General features: G+C 40.3%; 1 protein-coding gene across 1 annotated transcript in view; it reads left to right on the top strand.

Annotated features, from left to right (window-relative positions):
* ACP3 (acid phosphatase 3) overlaps positions 1-20,321 on the top strand; it is a 50,429-nt gene that overhangs the window by 20,352 nt on the left and 9,756 nt on the right. The window contains exons 6-10 of the mRNA XM_031663761.1: positions 3,584-3,676; positions 6,130-6,262; positions 11,118-11,200; positions 13,923-14,026; positions 17,867-18,036. Of these exons, the coding sequence (XP_031519621.1) occupies positions 3,584-3,676; positions 6,130-6,262; positions 11,118-11,200; positions 13,923-14,026; positions 17,867-18,036 (583 nt within the window). The remainder of the gene's footprint in view (positions 1-3,583; positions 3,677-6,129; positions 6,263-11,117; positions 11,201-13,922; positions 14,027-17,866; positions 18,037-20,321) is intronic.

Below are 20,321 nucleotides of genomic sequence, written 5' to 3'. Positions count from 1 at the left end.
CACCCAGGTATAAAGCCCAGTACCCATTGGTTATTTTTCCTGACCCTTTCCCTCCTCCCACCCTTCACTCTCCGAGAGGCCCCAGTGTGTGTTGTTCCCTTCTGTGTGTCCGTGTGTTCTCATCAGTTAAATGCCGTTTGTATTTCCTTTTATATCAATATCCCTTGACTATTTTTCTTTTGGATGATTGATTTTCCTTTTACTATAAGTTTTTAGAAGCTTTTTTCTATGTATTTTAACATTTCTGTCTGTAATATTTTGTGTGTGAAAAAAACACAGTCAACGTGCCTTTTCCTGTTTTTCTCGCTTGACAACATCAATCAACACAGACAGAAGACTTCTGTGACCAAATACGGAGGATCTGTCCCCACGAACAGGCCGCCTGTTCTGTAGTGGACACCAGCTGTTGGCCTCCAATTCAGTTCTGACACCATCTATCAGGAGATAGCATCAGATCCTACAGGTTGAGGGATCAGGCCCCAAAACTGGCCGCCCCCAACCTGCCACCTCAGACGTAGATGAAAGTCCAGACCTCCAAACTTCTGAGAGACTGGCTTTAAGTTGGGGTTCCCAAGACTTCCTCTTTGGGTTCGATCAGTTTGCAGGGGCAGCTCACAGAACTCAGGGAAACACAGTTACCAGTTATTACAAAGGATATTACAAAAGATATGAGGAAAAGGTTAAGAAGCTTGCCTGCCTTCTTCAGGACCACCACATTCCGGGAACCTCTATGTGTTCAGCTGTCTGAAGGCTCTCTGAACCCTGTCCTTTTGGGCTCTTTATGGAGATTTCATCGCATAGGCATGATTGATTAAGCCATAGGCTGTTGGCTATCAACTTAAATTTTAATTTCCTCCCCTCCCCAGAGGTTCTGAAGTAGGGCTAAAAGTACCAATGCTCTAATCCTAGCCTTGGCTTTCAGGTGACCAGCCCCCATCCTAAAGCTGGCCAGGGACTGCCAGCCATCAATCAATCATTAGCATGCAAAAAGACATATTTTGGAGACTCCAAGGATTTTAGGAGTTCTATGGCAGAAAATGGAGATGAAGACCAAATATAAGGCCGGGCACAGTGGCTCACGCCTATAATCCCAACAATTTGGAAGGCCAAGGTGGTTGGATCACCTGAGGTCAGGAGTTCGAGACCAGCCTGGCCAACTTAGTGAAACCCCATCTCTACTAAAAATACAAAAAATTAGCCAGGCATGGTGGCAGGCGCCTGTAATCCCAGCTACTCGGGAGGCTGAGGCAAGAGAATCACTTGAACCCAGGAGGTGGAGGTTGCAGTGAGCCGAGATGGTGCCACTGCATTCCAGCCTGGGCAATAAGAGTGAAACTCCATCTCAAAAAAAAAAAAAAAGATCAAATATATATTTCACAATATCACACATAATGAATGGCATTTTTTTAAAAAGTTTGTCTATTAACTGCTTACCGTGTTCTTGTCATGTAGGTTCTGCATCGATGTATTCTTACATGGCTTCTATATTTTGAGTCATGTTTGGAAAAGCTTTCCCCACTCCTAGGTTATAAAGGAAGTCTGCAATGCTTTCTTCTAATTCCACTCTAGCTCCATTTCTCATTTATATATTGAATTCATTTATAGTTCATACTGGTGAGGAGGTATGAAGTATGTATCCTGTTTAAGTTTTTTCCTGGAAGATTATCTAATTGCCCCATCATTATTTATTGAAAAGTTCATTTTTTCCCCACTTATTTAAGCTATTATATATTAAAATTCCCATATGTGTGGGGCCTATTTATGTAATTTTTATTCTGTTTAATTTTTTATTAGCCAAAACTTGGGTTTTAATTATTAAGACTTTATAATATGCTTTAATATCTAAAGGGCTAGTCATCCCTCATTGCTTTTTCTGAGTTTCCATGGCTATGTTTTAATTTTCTTTGTGAACTTTAGAGTCAGCTTCTCTAGTTCCAAAAGTATTTTTTAATTTTTAGTATTTTCATTAGGATCATATTAAATTTATTTAACTTAGGGAGAATTTGCAACTTTTCACTGTCAAATCTTCCTTTCTAAGAATATGGTACATGTTTCTACTTGTTTTATCTTAAAGACTATTTTAGGGTTTTCTCCATATATGTCTTTACATTTTTTGTTAGGTTTGTTTCAGGTTTATAGTATCTCCAGTTTTCAAAAATGTGTACCTCTGATTTCTTCCTTTTGCCTATTTGCACTGGCCACTACTTACAGTATAATGTTATGGGCAGTGTTGGTAGTGGGTATGCTTGTCTTATTTCTGATTTTAGAGGAGTTTTCCTAATAAGCATACAGGCTTTTAAACTAAAATAGACATATTTTTATCAAATTAAGGAAGTATCCACCTTTCATATTTTCTTGAGTGTATTTTTTAAATCAATATTAGTTGTTTAATCTCCTGAATGATTGTTTTAACATTTTTAAATATAATCAAATTATTTTTCTCCTTGGATTAATTACAATGATTGATTACATTCATAGATTTACCAGTGTTGAACAGACTTTACATTTCTCAAATCAAACCCATTTCCTTTTATGTGACATTGAATTACTTCCTATTATTTTATTTACACCTTTTGCATTGATATCGCATTGAACTAACAGTTTTATTTTGGGGGCAACCTTTGTCAGTATCCGTGTTACACTTAATGCATAAGAAGTTTTTGAAAGTTTTCTTTCATCTTCTATGCTCCAGAACAGTTAAAATAGCATTAGAATAATTTACTCTTGAAAAGCTTGGTAGAATTCCTCTACGATAGTCATCTGGCCCTGGAGCTTTTATGTTTGAGAAAATGGCAGTAGGAGCTCTTTAACAATAATTTCTATGTATTTTATGAAAATCTGTTGGGGTTAATATTGGCAAATTGTAGTTCCCTAGAAATTTCATCCATCAGACAGACTATCTTCCAAAAGGCTTCCCAGAAATGGCTGCCAATTTCAGCAATCAGATAGCTGAACATTGGGTCTCATTATTGCGACAATTCAAGAAACATTCAGAACCTAGTGAAAGATTTGCATTCCATCCAAGTGTTATATGTACAGCCAAAGACCAAGTCCTATTTCTGTTGCATTTTCCTGGATGCTTTGGCCTGAAATATGCTTTCTTTTCTCACCTGGGACATATTTACACATGAGTTATACTTTACTCACTTCTAAAAATAATCTGAGGCAGTGCACTTCAATCCAATTCCAGCACACACCAGGAACATGTGACAGAGAGCCAGCATCTATCTACATTTTAAATGTAGTAAGAAGAAATAATCAATTCGTGTTTGTAAAATTCTTTGGAATGGCATTATCGTAACCAATATTACTGGTGCATTTTTCTGTGAAGAACAGTGGTTCTCAACAGAGGCACATTTGCCTCACAAGGAACATTTGGCAATGTCTGGAGACATTCTGGGTTACACAAGTGGGAGATTAGGAATGCTACTGGCACCTAGTGGGCAGAGGCCAGGATACTCCGAAACATCCTGTAATGCACAGGACAGCTCTCCACAACAAAGAATTGTCCAGCCCAAAATATCAATAGTGCTGAAGCTGAGAAACCTGTATAGGAATTTTTCTTTCTCTGTTTGTGTTTCAGGATTTTATAGCTACCTTGGGAAAACTTTCAGGATTCCATGACAAGGACCTTTTTGGAATTTGGAGTAAAATCTACGACCCTTTATATTGTGAGGTAAAAGAAAAAAAAAATGACAGGTTAACTTGCAATCTGATTTTATGATTCATGCTTATTTTGAAATAGATGAATATATTTTCTTTTACTTCTTTATGAATGTATTACTCATACTTCTTTCGACGTTGAAACATAATTCACAACTTCCTTAGATTAACTTGAAAATGCTAACTTCTCTTTTCTCTCTATTATTATTTATGTTTTCGCCCTTTGGAAAATTACAAGCAAAACAGCTTTTCTTCTATGAGTTTCCACTTTAGTTTTTTCCCCGTTTGGATTCAGTAGGAGCTTATTCATTTTGCAGCCACTCTTTTTCCCCGTTTGGATTCGGTAGGAGCTTATTCATTTTGCAGCCACTCCAAAATGCTGAGTTCCTGTCCTGGGTCTTAATGAAAAAACAATGTTGTTATAAAGAAAGAGGGGAAAATTACCTGATTTCCAAATGTAGAAATAAACAAGCAAAACACAAGCCAGGCTATTTATCTTTGCTTACCAGGAAAGAACCTCTTTCTTGCTTTGCAATGCACTTGAAATATCCTTTGTGGCCAGATAAATTATGATTGTTTTTCACGGTTACATGGTGTTTCTCACTCACCATGCTCCACCTTCTGGTACTCTCTATTCCTGTTTTCCCAACTAGTTCACTAAATACGGGGCAAGATTCTGACCACCCATCTAATTCATATTGATTTCTAACTTTGAGGTCATCATGACAGTCTAGGGGGCAGCAATTACCTCCGTAGTCCCATCTTAATAACAGATGACACAGTTTGCCTCCATCCATCCTAGAGTTAATTGATCCAATCACATGCTACTTTCCCAGTATTTTCACTTTATCATCAGCATCTATTTCAGTGAAAATTCGTTAGCCCTGTAAAAGACTCTTCAGTGAAAGCAGGAGCCCCCATTTTCGTTCCAGTCTTGATTTTTTTTTCTTCCTTATGACAGTTTGATCTGAGCTATTCCAAAATGTGGTCATGTTACGTGATATCTTTTCCAAATCTCTCTCACTTATTTCCTCTGTAGGTCACTCCACTTTGGTCTCTTCTTTCACGAACTCACTTTCTGTCTCTCTTAATCCTGCATTTGAAACTGGGGGACTCCTAATCAACTCTTCCTAACGGGTAATAAATATTGGCACAAGGTGTCTACCTGCCCTGCTTGTACTTATTCATTCATTTTAACACATTTACCAAGTATCTACTGTGTGCAAGGTGCAGGCTTTCCTCAAGAGTCAGTGAACTACAGCCAGGTATGGTGGCTCCTGCCTGTAATCCCAGCACTTTTGGGAGGCTGAGATGGGAGGATCTTTTGAGGCCAGAAGTTCAAGATGAGCCTGGCAGCATAACAAGGCACTACCTCTACAAAACACTTTTAAAAATTAGCCACGTTTGGCCAGGTGCAGTGGCTCATGCCTGTAATCCCAGCACTTTGGGAGGCTGAGGTGGGTGGATTGCCTGAACTCAGGAGTTTGAGACCAGCCTGGCCAACATGGAGAAACCTCATCTCTACTAAAAATACAAAAATTATCCAGGTATGGTGGCGCATGCCTGTAATCCTCAGCTACTCAGGAGGCTGAGGCAAGAGAATCGCTTGAACACAGGAGGTGGAGGTTGCAGCGAGCTGAAATCGTGCCACTGCACTCCAGGCTAGGTGACAGAGCAAGACTCTGTCTCAAAAAAAAAAAAAAAGCACCACATGTGATGGCATGCACCTATAGTCCCAACTACTCAGGAGGCTGAGGTGGGAGGATTGCTTGAGCCCTGGAGTTTGAGGTTACAGTGAGCTGTGATGGCCACTGCATTCCAGCTTTGGTGACAGAGCAAGACCCTGTCTCTGGAAAAAAAAAAAAAAAAAGTCAGCAAACTAGACCTTGACAGGGGTAGGGGAGAATATATTACTGAAGGCTCCAGAAATATATTGCCTTTCCTAACTGGCCCCTCAGGTAGCCCATTCAGCTTTTTTTTTCTTTTTGAGACGGAGTCTCGCTCTGTCGCCCAGGCTGGAGTGCAGTGGCCGGATCTCAGCTCATTGCAAGCTCCGCCTCCCGGGTTTACGCCATTCTCCTGCCTCAGCCTCCCCCCATTCAGCTTTTAAGGAAATATCATTTAACTCTATCAGGTTCATAGAAAGATTTCTAACCCTTTCATAAAGGAATGAGGTATTATTTCCCTACTGCACCCTTACTCTACAAAATATGAGCCACCCACTGATCCAGAGTTAAACCAAAAGCTATGGGCTGGGTAGGAATGGACAAATTCATTTATATAAGCTTCTCTTCTGAAAGTCAATACCACTACTTATCACAATATGAAGTTCTCTTAGAAAGAAATGGCAGGACAAGCAAGTCTGGCCCTACTAGTTCTTGTGGGGTGAAAAAGGATAAAACAAGTCAACAAAGAGGACAGTCATACAAATACACATACATTTTTCTTCCTTTTTCTTTGCTACAGAGTGTTCACAATTTCACTTTACCTTCCTGGGCCACTGAGGACGCCATGACCAAACTGAGAGAATTGTCAGAATTGTCCCTCCTGTCCCTCTATGGAATTCACAAGCAGAAAGAGAAATCTAGGCTCCAAGGGGGTAAGTATTAAAAAATGAGAGGGGCATATTGGATTTGTCGTTGAATGATCTGGGTCTGAGTCCTAGTCCCTCCACTAATCAATTGTGTGATCTCAGACAATTCACTTAATCACTCTTACACCAGCTTCCATTCTGCAAAATGGGGATATTAATGATTCCTACTTCATAGACAGTGAGTATTAAGATGAATGTATGTATTTAAAGGGCTTAGAACAAACAGTACCTGGTACATAATACACTGTCAATCAATGTCATATGTTAGTGTAATCATAACTATTACTCACTCAGGCCCTTAGTTTTCTATCTGGAAAATGAAAGCCAAAGCTAAATGATCCTTTCCATCCCTTCCAGATCAAGAATCAAGGATCTTTGTCTGAGTCCCATGAAAATCAGTTGTGTCTTGTGGCCTATATGATGAATTTTTCAAGTGGGAGGTATGACAAAAGTGGCCTGTTTTCCTGAAACCCTGAGTGGTAGTCATTCTGAAAGCTGATAAAATATATTTTTCAGGCAAATTGTTATATTTTTCAGACTAATTATGCACTATTAAAATACGTTGCAACTGACAAGTTTATAACACAGCTTGAAATTTTTCACTAACATTGAAAGCTATTGAGAATTATTTATCAGTGATGCCTCTTCTTGGTTAGAACTGGCTCTTTGTAGCACAGGACACCCTGCCATATGAAGGCAGGCCCAGGCAAGAGGATGCTGGATTCTTGTAATCAGGATAAGTGGATGGAAGAAAAAAGTCAGGACCAGCAAAGACAAGGACAGGTGTTGGGGCCTATGAGAGAAACTGGATGGGCAGGCCAAGATACCAAATGGGGTGTCAGACTCAGATGTGGTTATCATAGGTATTAAAACTAGGGATAAAGAAGAAGAGAAAGTCCATCATGTCAGGTTGACATAATGAGGAAAGTCCAAGCCACAGGAGATGGTCCAAGTCAGGTTGGCACATATATTTGAGGCATTTTGAGATTAATAAAATCGCATCATGACTCCAGCCATTGACAGACACTATTCACCACAGCATCAGGACAAGTCCATCAAAATCCCAAGAGAATGCCTAGAGGCAAAGCATATTAGGGCTGGACCAGACTTGGAGGTTGTTCACTGAGGCTACTTAACTAGGGAAAAAATTCAAATCACTGACCAGAAAAGGAGTCAATTATAGCTAGAAAAGCAGGGCTGCACAACAGGTATAAAGAGTGAGGCAAGCTGTAATCAGGGGAATGAGGTATGAAACCAGGATGGTCAGGAGCAAATATATGTGAGATGAATAAAGTAGGTTGGGGCAAAAAATTTTCGACAGTGGTCATTAATGACATGAGGATGTTGTAGACCTGCTATTACAGAAACCCTGATTGCATGGTACAGAGACAGACTTGGTAGAAATGTGCAAGTCCTTACTTCACATTAAACACATGAGCAACGAGATCCAGCCTTAAGGAAGGAAGAGCCTCCAGAGAGGAGTCTTAGATGGAACCTGGAGTGTTGGAAAAAATTACCAGGCAGGATACATATTATGTATACGGGCAGAAGCTCAATCTTAAGTGCTTAACAACAAAAGATGCAGAGGGTGCCATGGAAGCCACATAAGCACTCAGCCTCATTTCTGGCCCACCAGGTGCCAGCAGTGTGACTCAGTCACAAGCCCCATCAGATGGTAGAAGTGGGACTCTTGATTTATTTCCCCCAACCTAGTTATGGTGGATTCAGGCATCTAGCCCCTCACGACTCAAAGTGCAGTCTACTTTTCGGCATCAGCATCAACTACCACCTGGCTAGAAATACAGGCCCCACTCCCAAATGAGTTGAATCAGGATCTGCATTTGAATAAAATCCCAACATGCTTTATACCAGACGGGAGTTGACAGTAGTCTAACAGTAGATGTAGGGATGTGTATATATGAATAAGAAATGGAGTTGCTCCACTTTCCTCATGTTTCCTCTTTTATTCCCCTTGGCTACTAGAAGATTACATTTGGGAGAAGCCACTTCCCCTCTCTGGATCTCTGTTTCACTACCTATGAGGAGATTAAACTAGACTGTATCTCTAAGAGTCCTTCTCTGAGATGTTCCCTGATCTTGGATTCTAAAGGCTGGCACTTGTATGAAACCAGCAGTCCTGCTTTCTGGAAAAAGTCCGGCACCATTGTTAAGCAGGAAATTTTCTCCTGTGTGGTTCTGCCAAAACCAAAGCTCAGACTATTATTCAGATCTGGCTGGGCAAGAGAGATTTGTCAACTACGTGTTCGTTCAATGATGAAACAGCTGAACACAGTCCTATACAGAAAACACACATTGTCTAGGTGACAAAGAGTAATGTGGAAACATCAGGGCCATCTTCTGGCCTTTGCTAGTTCTTTGGTTAGTTTGTTTTGTTTTTGTTTCTTTGTATTTTTTGTTTGTTTGTATGTTTGTTTTTGAAACAGGGTCTCACTCTGTCCTCCAGGCTGGAGTTCAGCAGCATGATCAGGGCTCACCGTAGCCTTGACCTCCCAGTCTCAAGCAATCCTCCCACCTCAGACTCCCAAGTAGCTGGGGCTACAGGCATGCACCACCATGTCCAACTAAATTTTTTTTTTATTTTTTGCCAAGACAGGGTCTCCCTATGTTGCCCAGGCTAGTCTTGAACTCCTGGGCTCAAGCGATCCTCTACCTTGGCCTCCCAAAGTTCTGGAATAATAGGCATGAACTACTGTGCCCAGTCTAAGTTTATTTCATCATTTAACTTCAAGGGTGACACTGTTCAGTAACACACACACACACACACACACACATACAAACCAAAAAAAAAAAAATCCCTGGGGCAAATTTAGGACCATATGGCTGGTCATATCAGTGAAAAGAGAGCTCTTCTTGCTCTAGGCCAGAGGTTGGCAAACTACTGCCTGTATGCCAAATCCAGCCCACTACCTGGTTTTGTAAATCAAGTTTTACTGAAATACAGCCACACTCATTCATTTATGCATTGTCTATTGCTGCTTTCATGCTACCACTGCAGAGCTGAGTAGTTGCAACGGATTTTATAACCCACAAAGCCTAAGACATTTACTCTCTGGACTTTTACAGAAAAGTTTGCCAACCTCTGCTATAGACTAGAAATGAAGGAAGTAAAGTTTATGTTTTCAAATCAATGATATTTCGTCTAGTTTATGAAGATTTAAAGAGGATACAACAGATAACTTTGAAGCTAGCTTTCCACTGTAGCATGGTCTAATGGTTACAAATAAAGGTTTTGACACAGGACATGCTAGATTTAAAGCCCTCCTTCCCTGCTTACAAGTTGTATAATCTGATTAAGTTGCGGAGCCTCTCTGAGCCTCAGTTTCCCCTATAAAACAGAATATTAATATTCCAGAGCCTGAAGATAATCATGATAGTCACCCCAATCACTCCTGGGATAAGGGTGTAATCATCCCAGAACCAAGAACTGATATATTCATTACCAAAACTGCAGCCTGACCAAAAGGCACTTGTTGACAAAGGGCAAGTTGCTGATTGCAGGTGGCTGTCATGGCTCCCAAAAGCTTGGCCACAGAGTTTAGCACCAATATGACATGTTAATCAAGCTAAAGTCCCTAATGCATTCCACAGGGCAACCCTCTCTGAGAGGGAGGGATTTAGACCTATTAGACATGTACATTCAGATTATCCTGTTCATCCTCAAGGAATTTCCAGCATCTACAGAAACAGCAGATCACCTACCTCCTTAATTAACCCCTTTTTATACTCACTGGTGTATACAGACCTGTCTCTTCTTACTGTTTTATGAGTTTTTGGAGGGCAGGGACCAGGTCTGATTCTCCTAGCACAGTATCTGGCCCATCATAGCTGCTCAGTATGTGTTTGCTGAGTGGACTACAGAACCTAAGATTATAGTCAATCTGTTAATATCAATAACCTGCTCATTACAACTCACACACACACACACACACACACACACACACACACACACACACCCTACTGGTCATTCTCAGCCAGGAGAGCACATGCAGTGTAAAGAGACCAACAGAGACACCAGATAGTTATAGACATCTCTGAAGCAACGTGTCCTTAAAACAGGATCTGTTTTGGCACCACAAGGTACCCCACAGCCCTCAGTGCCTACCAATAGGATAAATACTGTAAGCTCTGTATCTGTCTTTCACCACCTGAGGAGCAACAGCAGTTAGGTGTTCAGATGTAAAGTGTGAAGAGCAAAAGTTTCCTCTACTGAAGACAGACAGAACTTCAAATGAAAGCTAAAGATGCTGGCTGTCCCCCACATAGTGACACCTAGGGTAACGTGGAAAAATGGTCCACAGAGAATAGTCCATGATCTGTACAAACATCCAGAGAGCTGCTTTCTCCCATGGCTTCCCACAGGTCTGACTGTCAGAGAGTAGAAGCAAGACGGGTGAAAACAGAGGAGTACCCGCTGTGCTGTCATTTCAGGTCTGCTCTGGAGAAGAACGTGGGCTAAGAATTCTCTTTTATGATCTGAAAAAGCTGTCTGAAGTTCCTTCCAAGTTTATCAGCCTCCTAACCTGAGCTTTAACAAAACCTGGTATGGTACAGTCCTAGTGTGCCAATCCAGCTTTCCTCACCTGGCTGTGTGAGTCACTTAATATCTCTGGACTTAGGATTCCTTACCTATAAAAGGGTTGAGACGTAGGATTCGGTTTTTTAAAAAGGTATGTAAATCACACTACCTAGCACAGAGCAGATGCTCAACAAAATTAGATCTTTGCCCCACTTCTTAAGTCATGGCAGGAAGAGTCTTCAGCTATGAATTGACAAAAAGCTAATGAACTAAAATAGAAGCTTATGTTTGGTTCAGTTTTGTTATTGATTCATCTCCTTTAAGGTGTCCTGGTCAATGAAATCCTCAATCACATGAAGAGAGCAACTCAGATGCCAAGCTACAAAAAACTTATCATGTATTCTACAGTAAGTATTTTTGTCTTCATTTAGCATCTATTTGTTCAAGTGTATGATCTCTTGAAGCACAGGACCTCATCTTCTTTATCTTCGTTTCCCCATCACCTCGTATATAGTAGGCACTTGCACAAAGCTTTTAGAATTAAATGCATCATTCTGGCCTTTAAGGGATTTATAATCTAAACTAACAAGAAGACGAACATAAACACTATACAAAACGGTATGGAAATGCCATGCAGGCAAGTGCTTTAGCGCCTCAGAAAAGCTAGGCATCCCTTCTGTTCCAAGAGGGTGGAGAAGAGAAGTAGAAAGGATTCCTGGACAAGGCAGCACATCCAACACATCAAGATGAAAGGGCTTAGTAAGTGCTCCTCACTAGTGTGTAGGACAAATAAAGTGAATCATTAGGACATAGGTGGAAGGCCAGGAGTAGTGCGTGGAAAAGGTGGTACCAAATTAGTGGACATTAACTGTGCTGCTCAATATGGAATCTAGTAGCCACAAGTAGCTACTTACATTTAAATTAATTATGATTAACTAGAATGAAAAATTAAATCCCTCAGTGTATTTGCCACATTTCAGGTGTTCAATAACCATATATAGCCAGTGGCTACTGAATTGGACAGCAAAGATATACAACATTTCCATCATCAAGGAAAGTTTTTTAGACAGCCCTGATATAAAGTGTCAGAAGTTTATGCTGGATGGCAGCTGAAGGGCCATGTTGTCCTGCTGCTTCTTTGTTTAATTGTAGAAAGAAGCAAGGAAGCAAGGGAGAACCCCCTGTCAGTGTTGACTCAGGGAAGGCAGGGCAGGAGTGACAGGATAGGAGCAGCATTTTGGAAATTAATTATTTTGTAGAATGACTGGATGTTGGGAACAGGATATGGTGTAGAAAGCTTTTGTGATAGTCTAGAAAAATGGGGATATGGCCTAAAATTAGGGCAGTGACAGGAGAGGAAAAGAGGTGAGGCAGGTTACAACGAAAGCTGAGTGTGCATTCTCAGTGATGAATTGGAAGTAGGTGGAAGACAATGATGTGGAAGGTGAAGCCCCAGATGAAGTCTAGTTTTTAGTTCTCAGTGGCAGGAAGGAGGTGGTCTTGGGCTAGGTAAATGTACCGATTAGACAATAGGTTTGAAATGCCACAGGGGCATCTAAGCAGAAAACTTCAGATGGCAAAGAGAATAGAAGGAGGAAAGAGAAGAAGGACTGCAACTCAAAGTTAGAGCGACATTTGGGAGTAGAAAGAAAACAGAGCAAGAGATCTTAGAAAAGGCTTTCATCTTGGAGAAGCCAGGGAGAGAACAGTCTGAGAAGCCAGGGAGAGACACCGTGTTGGGGGAAAATTCTGCAATTGTATTATACATTCAAATAGCTGCCCATGGAGTCTGGGATGAGCAGGTAAACAGGACATAGCGTGCTGACTCCTTTCACTCACATCTCCATGACGAAAGGTTTCTCAGCTGCGGCTGGAGAAAGAAAGTCATGTTTTTATTCATGCAAGAAGGTGAAAGAGGTGACTGGAGTTTGCTTATTATCAGGAGCCCTAAATGGTATAGACTAGGGAAATAGCCCTGGGCAGGAGCAGAGTGCTTCCTGGAGACAGACAGGCCTGAAATTAGTCATTTCTGCCAATTTTTGTAGTGTCTAATCTGATTTCTAGTTTTAACTTATGGTGTGACTTCCAGCATGTCATATCTGTAGCCCCTTTTTTTTCTCTCTCTCTATTAGATTACTTCTAACCCCTTTTGAATATGTGCATACTGCCAAACAGTTTAGGCAGCCAAATGTTATCCCAATTTTGTAGATATGGAAGTTGAGGATTGCCTAAGATTACATAGCTAATCAGTGGCAGAAAGGGGGTTGAAAACCACTCCCCTATACCTTCCAGACACTCTGGGGTAAACATTTAGCTTTACAATTATTTTTAAATTGCACCCTATACTTTCTGGTATTTTATCTTCCCTAAACATTTAAACCTCATATATTCTTCCACAACTTTAAATCACAGATGATGCTAATCTATAGAAAAATATAATCTAGCATTAATGTGTTTGAAATACTTTGAAAGTATTTCAAAAAGGCACAGCACTTAAGGAGACTTGATTCAAATTTACTTTCTTCCATTTTTGGGTTATATGACATTAAGCAAGTTGCTTAATTTCCCTGGGTCTCAATTTCTTCATCTTTTATTATTATTTTTTAAATTATTTTATTTTATCGAGATGGAGTTGCACTCTGTCGCCTTCTGAGTGCAGAGGTGCAATCTTGGCTCACTGCAACTTCTGCCTCTCGGGTTCAAGCAATTCTCCTGTCTCAGCCTCCCAAGTAGCTGGATTTACAGGCCCACGCCACCATACCCAGCATTTTTTTTTTTTTTTTTAGTAGGGATGGGGTTTCACCATGTTGGTCATGCTGGTCTCGAACTCCTGACCTCAAGTGATCCGCCTGCCTCGGGCTCCCAAAGCACTGGGATTACAGGCATGAGCTACCACACCCAGCCAATTTCTTCATCTTTTAAGTGGAAATAATGATACATATCTAAATCGTACTGCCTAGCACACCGCTAATACGCAACCAAAATCTTTCCTTCTCTACTTATTAAGTCATTATGGGGCGCATGGGAAATTGAATTGAATCAGAAGCCATCATGGTGCTCTACAAGTGTTTCATACCTATTGAATGTGAATCTGAACAGGCTTGATAAAATTGATTTCAATCTCTGTAGCATGACACTACTGTGAGTGGCCTACAGGTGGCGCTAGATGTTTTCAACGGACTCCTTCCTCCCTACGCTGCTTGCCACTTGATGGAATTGTACTTTGAGAAGGGGTAAGTGACTAAGTGCTTTTCAAAACCAATATCACTGGACCTTAGGTTTCATTATTATTATTTTGGGTTAAGGGTTGTGTGCCTGTTTGTCTTTGATTTGGTTTTATATTCAGAGGGAAGAATGGTGGTAACAAGCTCTTTGCTAGTCATGTCTCTTTTTTCTTTTTCATGAAGACTTTTATTGGAAAATAACATGCACAGTAGATGAAAAATTTGGGAAATAGCCTATGTAACAGAAATTACATTTTTAAAAAAATTAAGGTATTCTAAGAAGTAGGCATGTATTATATATATACTTGGCAAGAGAAAAATTTATTGATGGTCATAAAATATCTTTTAAATTAAAGAATTCAAACATATTCATTCAGCTTCTAATGATTCATATCCACAAGTCAAGATTCTTAAACTTCTAACTGGTGTCTACCTCTTTGTGACCTGATGTGGCCCTCACCAGATGACCACGGCTTATCTTGAAAACCCATTGGAAGGGTCAAAGTTAGAGTAGCCAAGTGTCCCAGTTCACCCAGAATTGACCCATGAAATCTGGTGCTCTCAGAACATGTGAATTTCATTGTTAAAACCAGGAATGTCCTGGAAAAACTGGGGAAGAATTGATTATCACAGCCAAGGTCATGCCAAAAATATTTATCTGCTGTGACAATGACATTCTCATTGGGAGGAGAAGAAGGAGGTGTTTGGGACAAGTTACCAGACTTCATGGGATATTATTAGTGAAATAAGAGCAAGGAAAGGGCTGAGTTAAGGCAGTGACCCCAGAGTTTATTTCAGGATTAGTCAGGGAGATCTATTTTGCCTTTCCCTCAAGGTATTCACAATAGCTGCACCCCAACCTGACTGCAGTTACATGGGGACCTGGCTCAAAAGAGCCCATGCTTGTTTTAATGATCTGCTGTTGCCATCTTTAAATTGTAATAATGTTTAAGCAATGGGCCCTGTATTTCATTTCGCAAATTTTGTAGTCTTGGATGTAACTTTCTGGCCCCTGAATTTGTAGAGTAAGAAAGTAACAGCACAGAGACTTCATTCTCAACCAATATCTTCACTGCTTACAAAGAGAGTTCTGCACAGTTAGAGAATGGCAGATACATTCTTTATTGAACCTCTAACTAGGTGTCAGGCACAATGAACTAGAACTAAAATGTGGTCTTAGTTAACCTTGCTCTCAAATATCTAGAGTCAGAGTGGAGAGATAAGACCCACAAAATGGAGATTGGCCAAATAGAGCAGAAAATGGGAATGAAAGGACTAGAGACATACAACCCTCTCTTAATAACAAGTCCAGCACAAGTCTGCCCTTCAAAAGGCTAGTTCTGGGCACAGAGTTAATAAATCCAACCAAATTCCAGGATCAGCTTCAGGAGCAGGCACCATCTCCTTTGGAATAAGACAAGAGAAGCTACTGACTCTACTTGTACCTCCCTGTTTTCTGGTTTCTGGACCCCAGTGGTCCAGAGCTTGCTTTCTGGATGCACAGAAGCATTTTCTCCCACTGAATTGCCTTCTCTTACCACCCTGAGTTAAATCTATATTATGAATCAAGTATGGAGTATTTTTTCAACTGAAGGCCAGTGACGTACAGAAAACAATTAACCAAGGGTCACATAAAGGTCAAGACCAATTTGTTGCTATATTAGGATTTTTTTTTTATTGGCACTCTAGGGAAATATCAAAGGTTAAACATGATTGCTTTTAAATTAGGAACAAGGAGGCTTCGAGTTAATAAATTCTGTCTAAGCCTGCTTATGGTGATCCTGGTTGTGAAGTGATCTCACATTGTCTTGTGAGAAGATATGGAGAGAGACACAAAGAGAGAATATTTTAGATTTTCAGCCACCTTAAATATGTAAACTGTTCAGGTTGTAGAAAAGGTAGCTAAAAATATTCTTTAAAGATTTAATTTTGGGTTAGATAGAGATTTAAAATCATAGACTATATAAAATAATTCATTAAGTTAATATTGCTTTGTTTCACTTTTACATTTTATAAAATGATTTTATCTAAACTCTTTGTATGCATCTTTTGCTTGTGTCTTCACCACTAAAGCCAATTTTGAGTCTTTTAAAATTGTTTCCCACATATATTCACTAATAAGGGTAATTTTGTCTTCTATATAGATGAACCTCACATTCTTGAAGGCTTAACCCAATGAAAGTTAATTTCACACTTATCTAACAGTACAATGCAGGTGTACATTAATAGATGGGATTCACACGTGGTGATTCAGGCACCCAGGGTTCCCTTTTTGGACCTACAGTTTCAAGAGTGCCATGTTCACTTGCAGGCAGCTTGTAGAAAGGAATGAAAGGGTGAAGGCAGCAACCTGCTTATCAACCACGTCAGCTTTTTAAAAGAGACACATATCATTTCTACTCACTTTCTACTGGCTAAATTAGTGACTTGGTTCCACCTAGGTACAAGGGAGTCTTGGCAATGTGGTCACTTCTGAGCCATAATTCAATTCTATGGAAAGAGAATAATGGAGTTTGATGGAGTATTGATCATCTAGGCCATATCATCTTAAGACAGAAGATGCTGTTACTGAAAAAGTTATTCCAAGATATAAGCATCCATTCATATAATATTAGGGAGGTTTTTGTAAGTTTTATAGACATTTTATTTTATTTTATTTTAGAGATGGAGTCTCGCTCTGTTGCCCAGGCTAGAGAGCAGTGGTGTGATCTCAGCTCACTGCAACCTCTGCCTCCCAGGTTCAAGTGATTCTCCTGCCTCAGTTTCCCAAGTAGCTAGGACTATAGGCATGTGCCACCACGCCCAGCTAATGTTTGTATTTTTAGTAGAGACGGGGTTTCACCGTGTTAGCCAGGATGGTCTTGATCTCCTGACCTCATGATCCGCCCGCTTCAACCTCCCAAAGTGCTGGGATTACAGGCGTGAGCCACCGCACCCGGCATTATAGACATCTTATAAGTGAATATTTGCAGTTACTATGTTTATATGGCTTTTTAAAGTGATGTTTTAAAAGGCTTGTTTATAATGACATCCAAAAGTAGCCACTGGAAGGTTACCACCAAAAGAAGGATCACTAAATCCTACTTGAGTTCCCCTCCTGCCTCCTTGATTAGCAAATGGCTTCCATAAGCAACTCATGGTGGTTTAACTGAGGTTAATTTACACCATTGGACTTTCCCAAATAGTACATTGTTGTTTTTTTTGGGTTTTTTTTTTTTTTTTTTTTTTTTTGAGATTAAGCATTGAGAGAGCTCTCCTTAATGTGACACAATAGAAGGACTGGAACACATACCCACATCTTTTTTCTGAGGAATAATTTTCTGATACAGTCTTGCTATATATTCAAGCACATATGTTATGTATTATTCAATTCCATGTTTATGGCCTAGTTAAGGAGAGGGGAGATACATTCAGAAGAAGGACTGAAAGAAATATTCGAGAAACAGAAAAAAAAAAAAAAAAAAGGAGTAAATGAGAAGCCTATAAAGAAGGGAGGAGGAGAAAGAAAACTCAACACCCCCACCTGCCTCCCACTTTTTATCCAAAGGCTCAAAGTCACACCCAGCTCCCTGCAACCATCACTTCTCACCACCTCCTCTGATTTTGCATCCTGGTGCCCACCTCCTATGTCCCTGCTCATCTAACAAACAAGCCCTCCCATTTCCACCCTGCAAATCTGTCCCGCCTGCCCCAGTCTCCCCATTTACACACCTAAATTGGCTAAAATCTCCCCATAAGTTTTTCCATTAGTCCCTCAACTGTCATGTAATAGTCCAGGTGGAAAGAAATTCAGTGGCAGTTCAACAACACAGAACTAACAGAGCTCTCTCCTCTGCCTTTGTCTGCCAGGGAGTACTTTGTGGAGATGTACTATCGGAATGAGACGCAGCACGAGCCGTATCTGCTCACTTTACCTGGCTGCAGCTCCAGCTGTCCTCTGGAGAGGTTTGCTGAGCTGGTTGGCCCTGTGATCCCTCAAGACTGGTCCACGGAGTGTATGACCACAAGCAGCCATCAAGGTACTGAGGACAGTACAGATTAGTGTGCACAGAGATCTCTGCAGAAAGAATAGCTGCCCTTTCTCAGGGCAGATGATGCTTTGAGAATGTACTTTAGCCATTACCCCCAGCTTTGAGGAAAATGGGCTTTGGGTGATTATTGTATGTTTTAGAGACCCCCAACCTCAGGCAATTCCTACCTCTTCACATGCCCCTTCCCCAGCTTGCCGTAAAACTTGCCTAAGTTTTGTTTTGTTTTTCAGTGTTAATGTAAAGGGGCAGCAGTCCCAAATATAATCAGAGATAAAACTTAGGTCAAAGTTCATAGAGTTGCCGTAAATTATATGACTGGCCACACAGGACCTTTTGTATTTAAGGATTCTGAGATTTTGCTTGAGCAGGATTAGATAAGGCTGTTCTTTAAATGTCTGAAATGGAACAGATTTTTAAAACAAAAATGCACAATCTAGGGTAGGAGCAAGGAAGGAAAGATGTGAATAGGCTGATGGGCAAAAAACCAATTTACCCATCGGTTCCAGCCTTCTCTCAAGGAGAGGCAAAGAAAGGAGATACAGTGGAGACATCTGGAAAGTTTTCTCCACTGGAAAACTGCTACTATCTGTTTTTATATTTCTGTTAAAATATATGAGGCTACAGAACTAAAAATTTTAAAACTCTTTGTGTCCCTTGGTCCTGGAACATTTATTTTCCTTTTATAGAAACAAAAATCAAACTTTACAGAAAGATTTGATGTATGTAATACATATAGCAGCTCTTGAAGTATAGACATCATAGCAAATAAGTCATCTGATGAGAATAAGCTGTTTGGGCACAACACATCAGGAAAGAGAGCACCACATGATGGAGTTTCTGTAGAAGCTCCAGTGATAATAGATGTTGACTCTAAAGTTGATTTAAGGCCAGGCATGGTGGTTTATGCCTATAATCCCAGCATTTTGAGAGTCCGAGATGGGAGGATCACTTGAGCTCAGGAGGTCAAGATCAGCCTGGGCAACATGGTGAAACCTCATCTCTACATAAAATACAAAAAATTAGATGGGCATGGTGGTGTGTGCCTATAGTCCTCAAGGAGGATCACTTGGCTACAGTGAGCCAAGAGTGCACTACTGTACTCCAGCCTGGGTAACAGACTGAGACCCTGTCTCAATAAATAAATAAATAAATAAATAGTTGATTTAAGAAAGGAAGTATAGGCCAGGCACAGTGGCTCACACCTGTAATCCCTGCATTTTGGAAGGCTGAGGCAGGAGGATCACTTTAGGCCTGGTGTGTTCAAGACCAGCCTGGTCAAGATAGTGAGGCACTGTCTCTACCAAAAAAAAAGGAAGGAAGGAAGTGACACATATCAAACTGAAACAAAATTAGAAATGTAATTATGTTCTAAGTGCCTCCAAGTTCAAAACTTATTAGAAATGTAATTATGTTCTAAGGGCCTCCAAGTTCAAAACTTATTGGAATGTTGAGAGTGTGGTTACGAAATATATCAGGAGGACAAAAGGAATGTGTAAGTCTAAGTCTTTAATGCTGGTATCTTCAGAAAACCTAAGCAAACTTACAGGCCCTGCTGAAACTGCCCACTTTGCAAGAAGAAATCATGTTCAAAGGACATTCCTAAGAGTCTTAGAGCTTTGCCATGTGGCAGATCTACATGCATCTAGAGAACACCGTGCTCTATTACCATTACGGATAAAGATGGGATGGTTTCTAGAGATGGTTTCTACTGGATGCCAGAATCTAGAGCAAAGCCACCCCCGCTCCTGGTTGGTCACATGACTGACAAAGACATCGACTGATACGCTTCTTTGTGTTATTTCCTTCCCAAGTAAATGTCTGTCCTTGGGTCCATTTCTTATGCTTGTAACTGTCTTCTAGCAGTGAGCCAAATGTAAAACAGCGAATAAAGTCATTTTTAGGAAGTTCAAAAGCATGGCTTTTATAATGAACTTTAAAAAACGTATGTGTGTGTTTAATTAAAATAAAATTCCTCTAGGCAGATTTCAGGAACTCCCTTTGTGTCTAGGGTTTTTGTTTTAGTATAACAAGATGGAAAATATTAATATAAAGTAAAATGATTTGACTGGCTTAAATGAACATTTTACATTGAAAATGTAGTTTGGACTTTACCACTTCAGATAAAGGCAAAGCTGTGGATGGCTCTGCCTCATCTATTTAAGATGGAATTTGCTGAGGAAACACCTCAGGAAGTACACAATATACTAGGGAAGTAAAGAGATACATACTGTACAACACGGAAAAACCAGGGCTATGTCTTATGACTACACAGG

Source organism: Papio anubis, chromosome 2 (assembly GCF_008728515.1).
Source record: "Papio anubis isolate 15944 chromosome 2, Panubis1.0, whole genome shotgun sequence".
Classification (NCBI taxonomy): Eukaryota; Metazoa; Chordata; class Mammalia; order Primates; family Cercopithecidae; genus Papio; species Papio anubis.
This window is presented reverse-complemented; position numbering and strand designations above follow the sequence as displayed.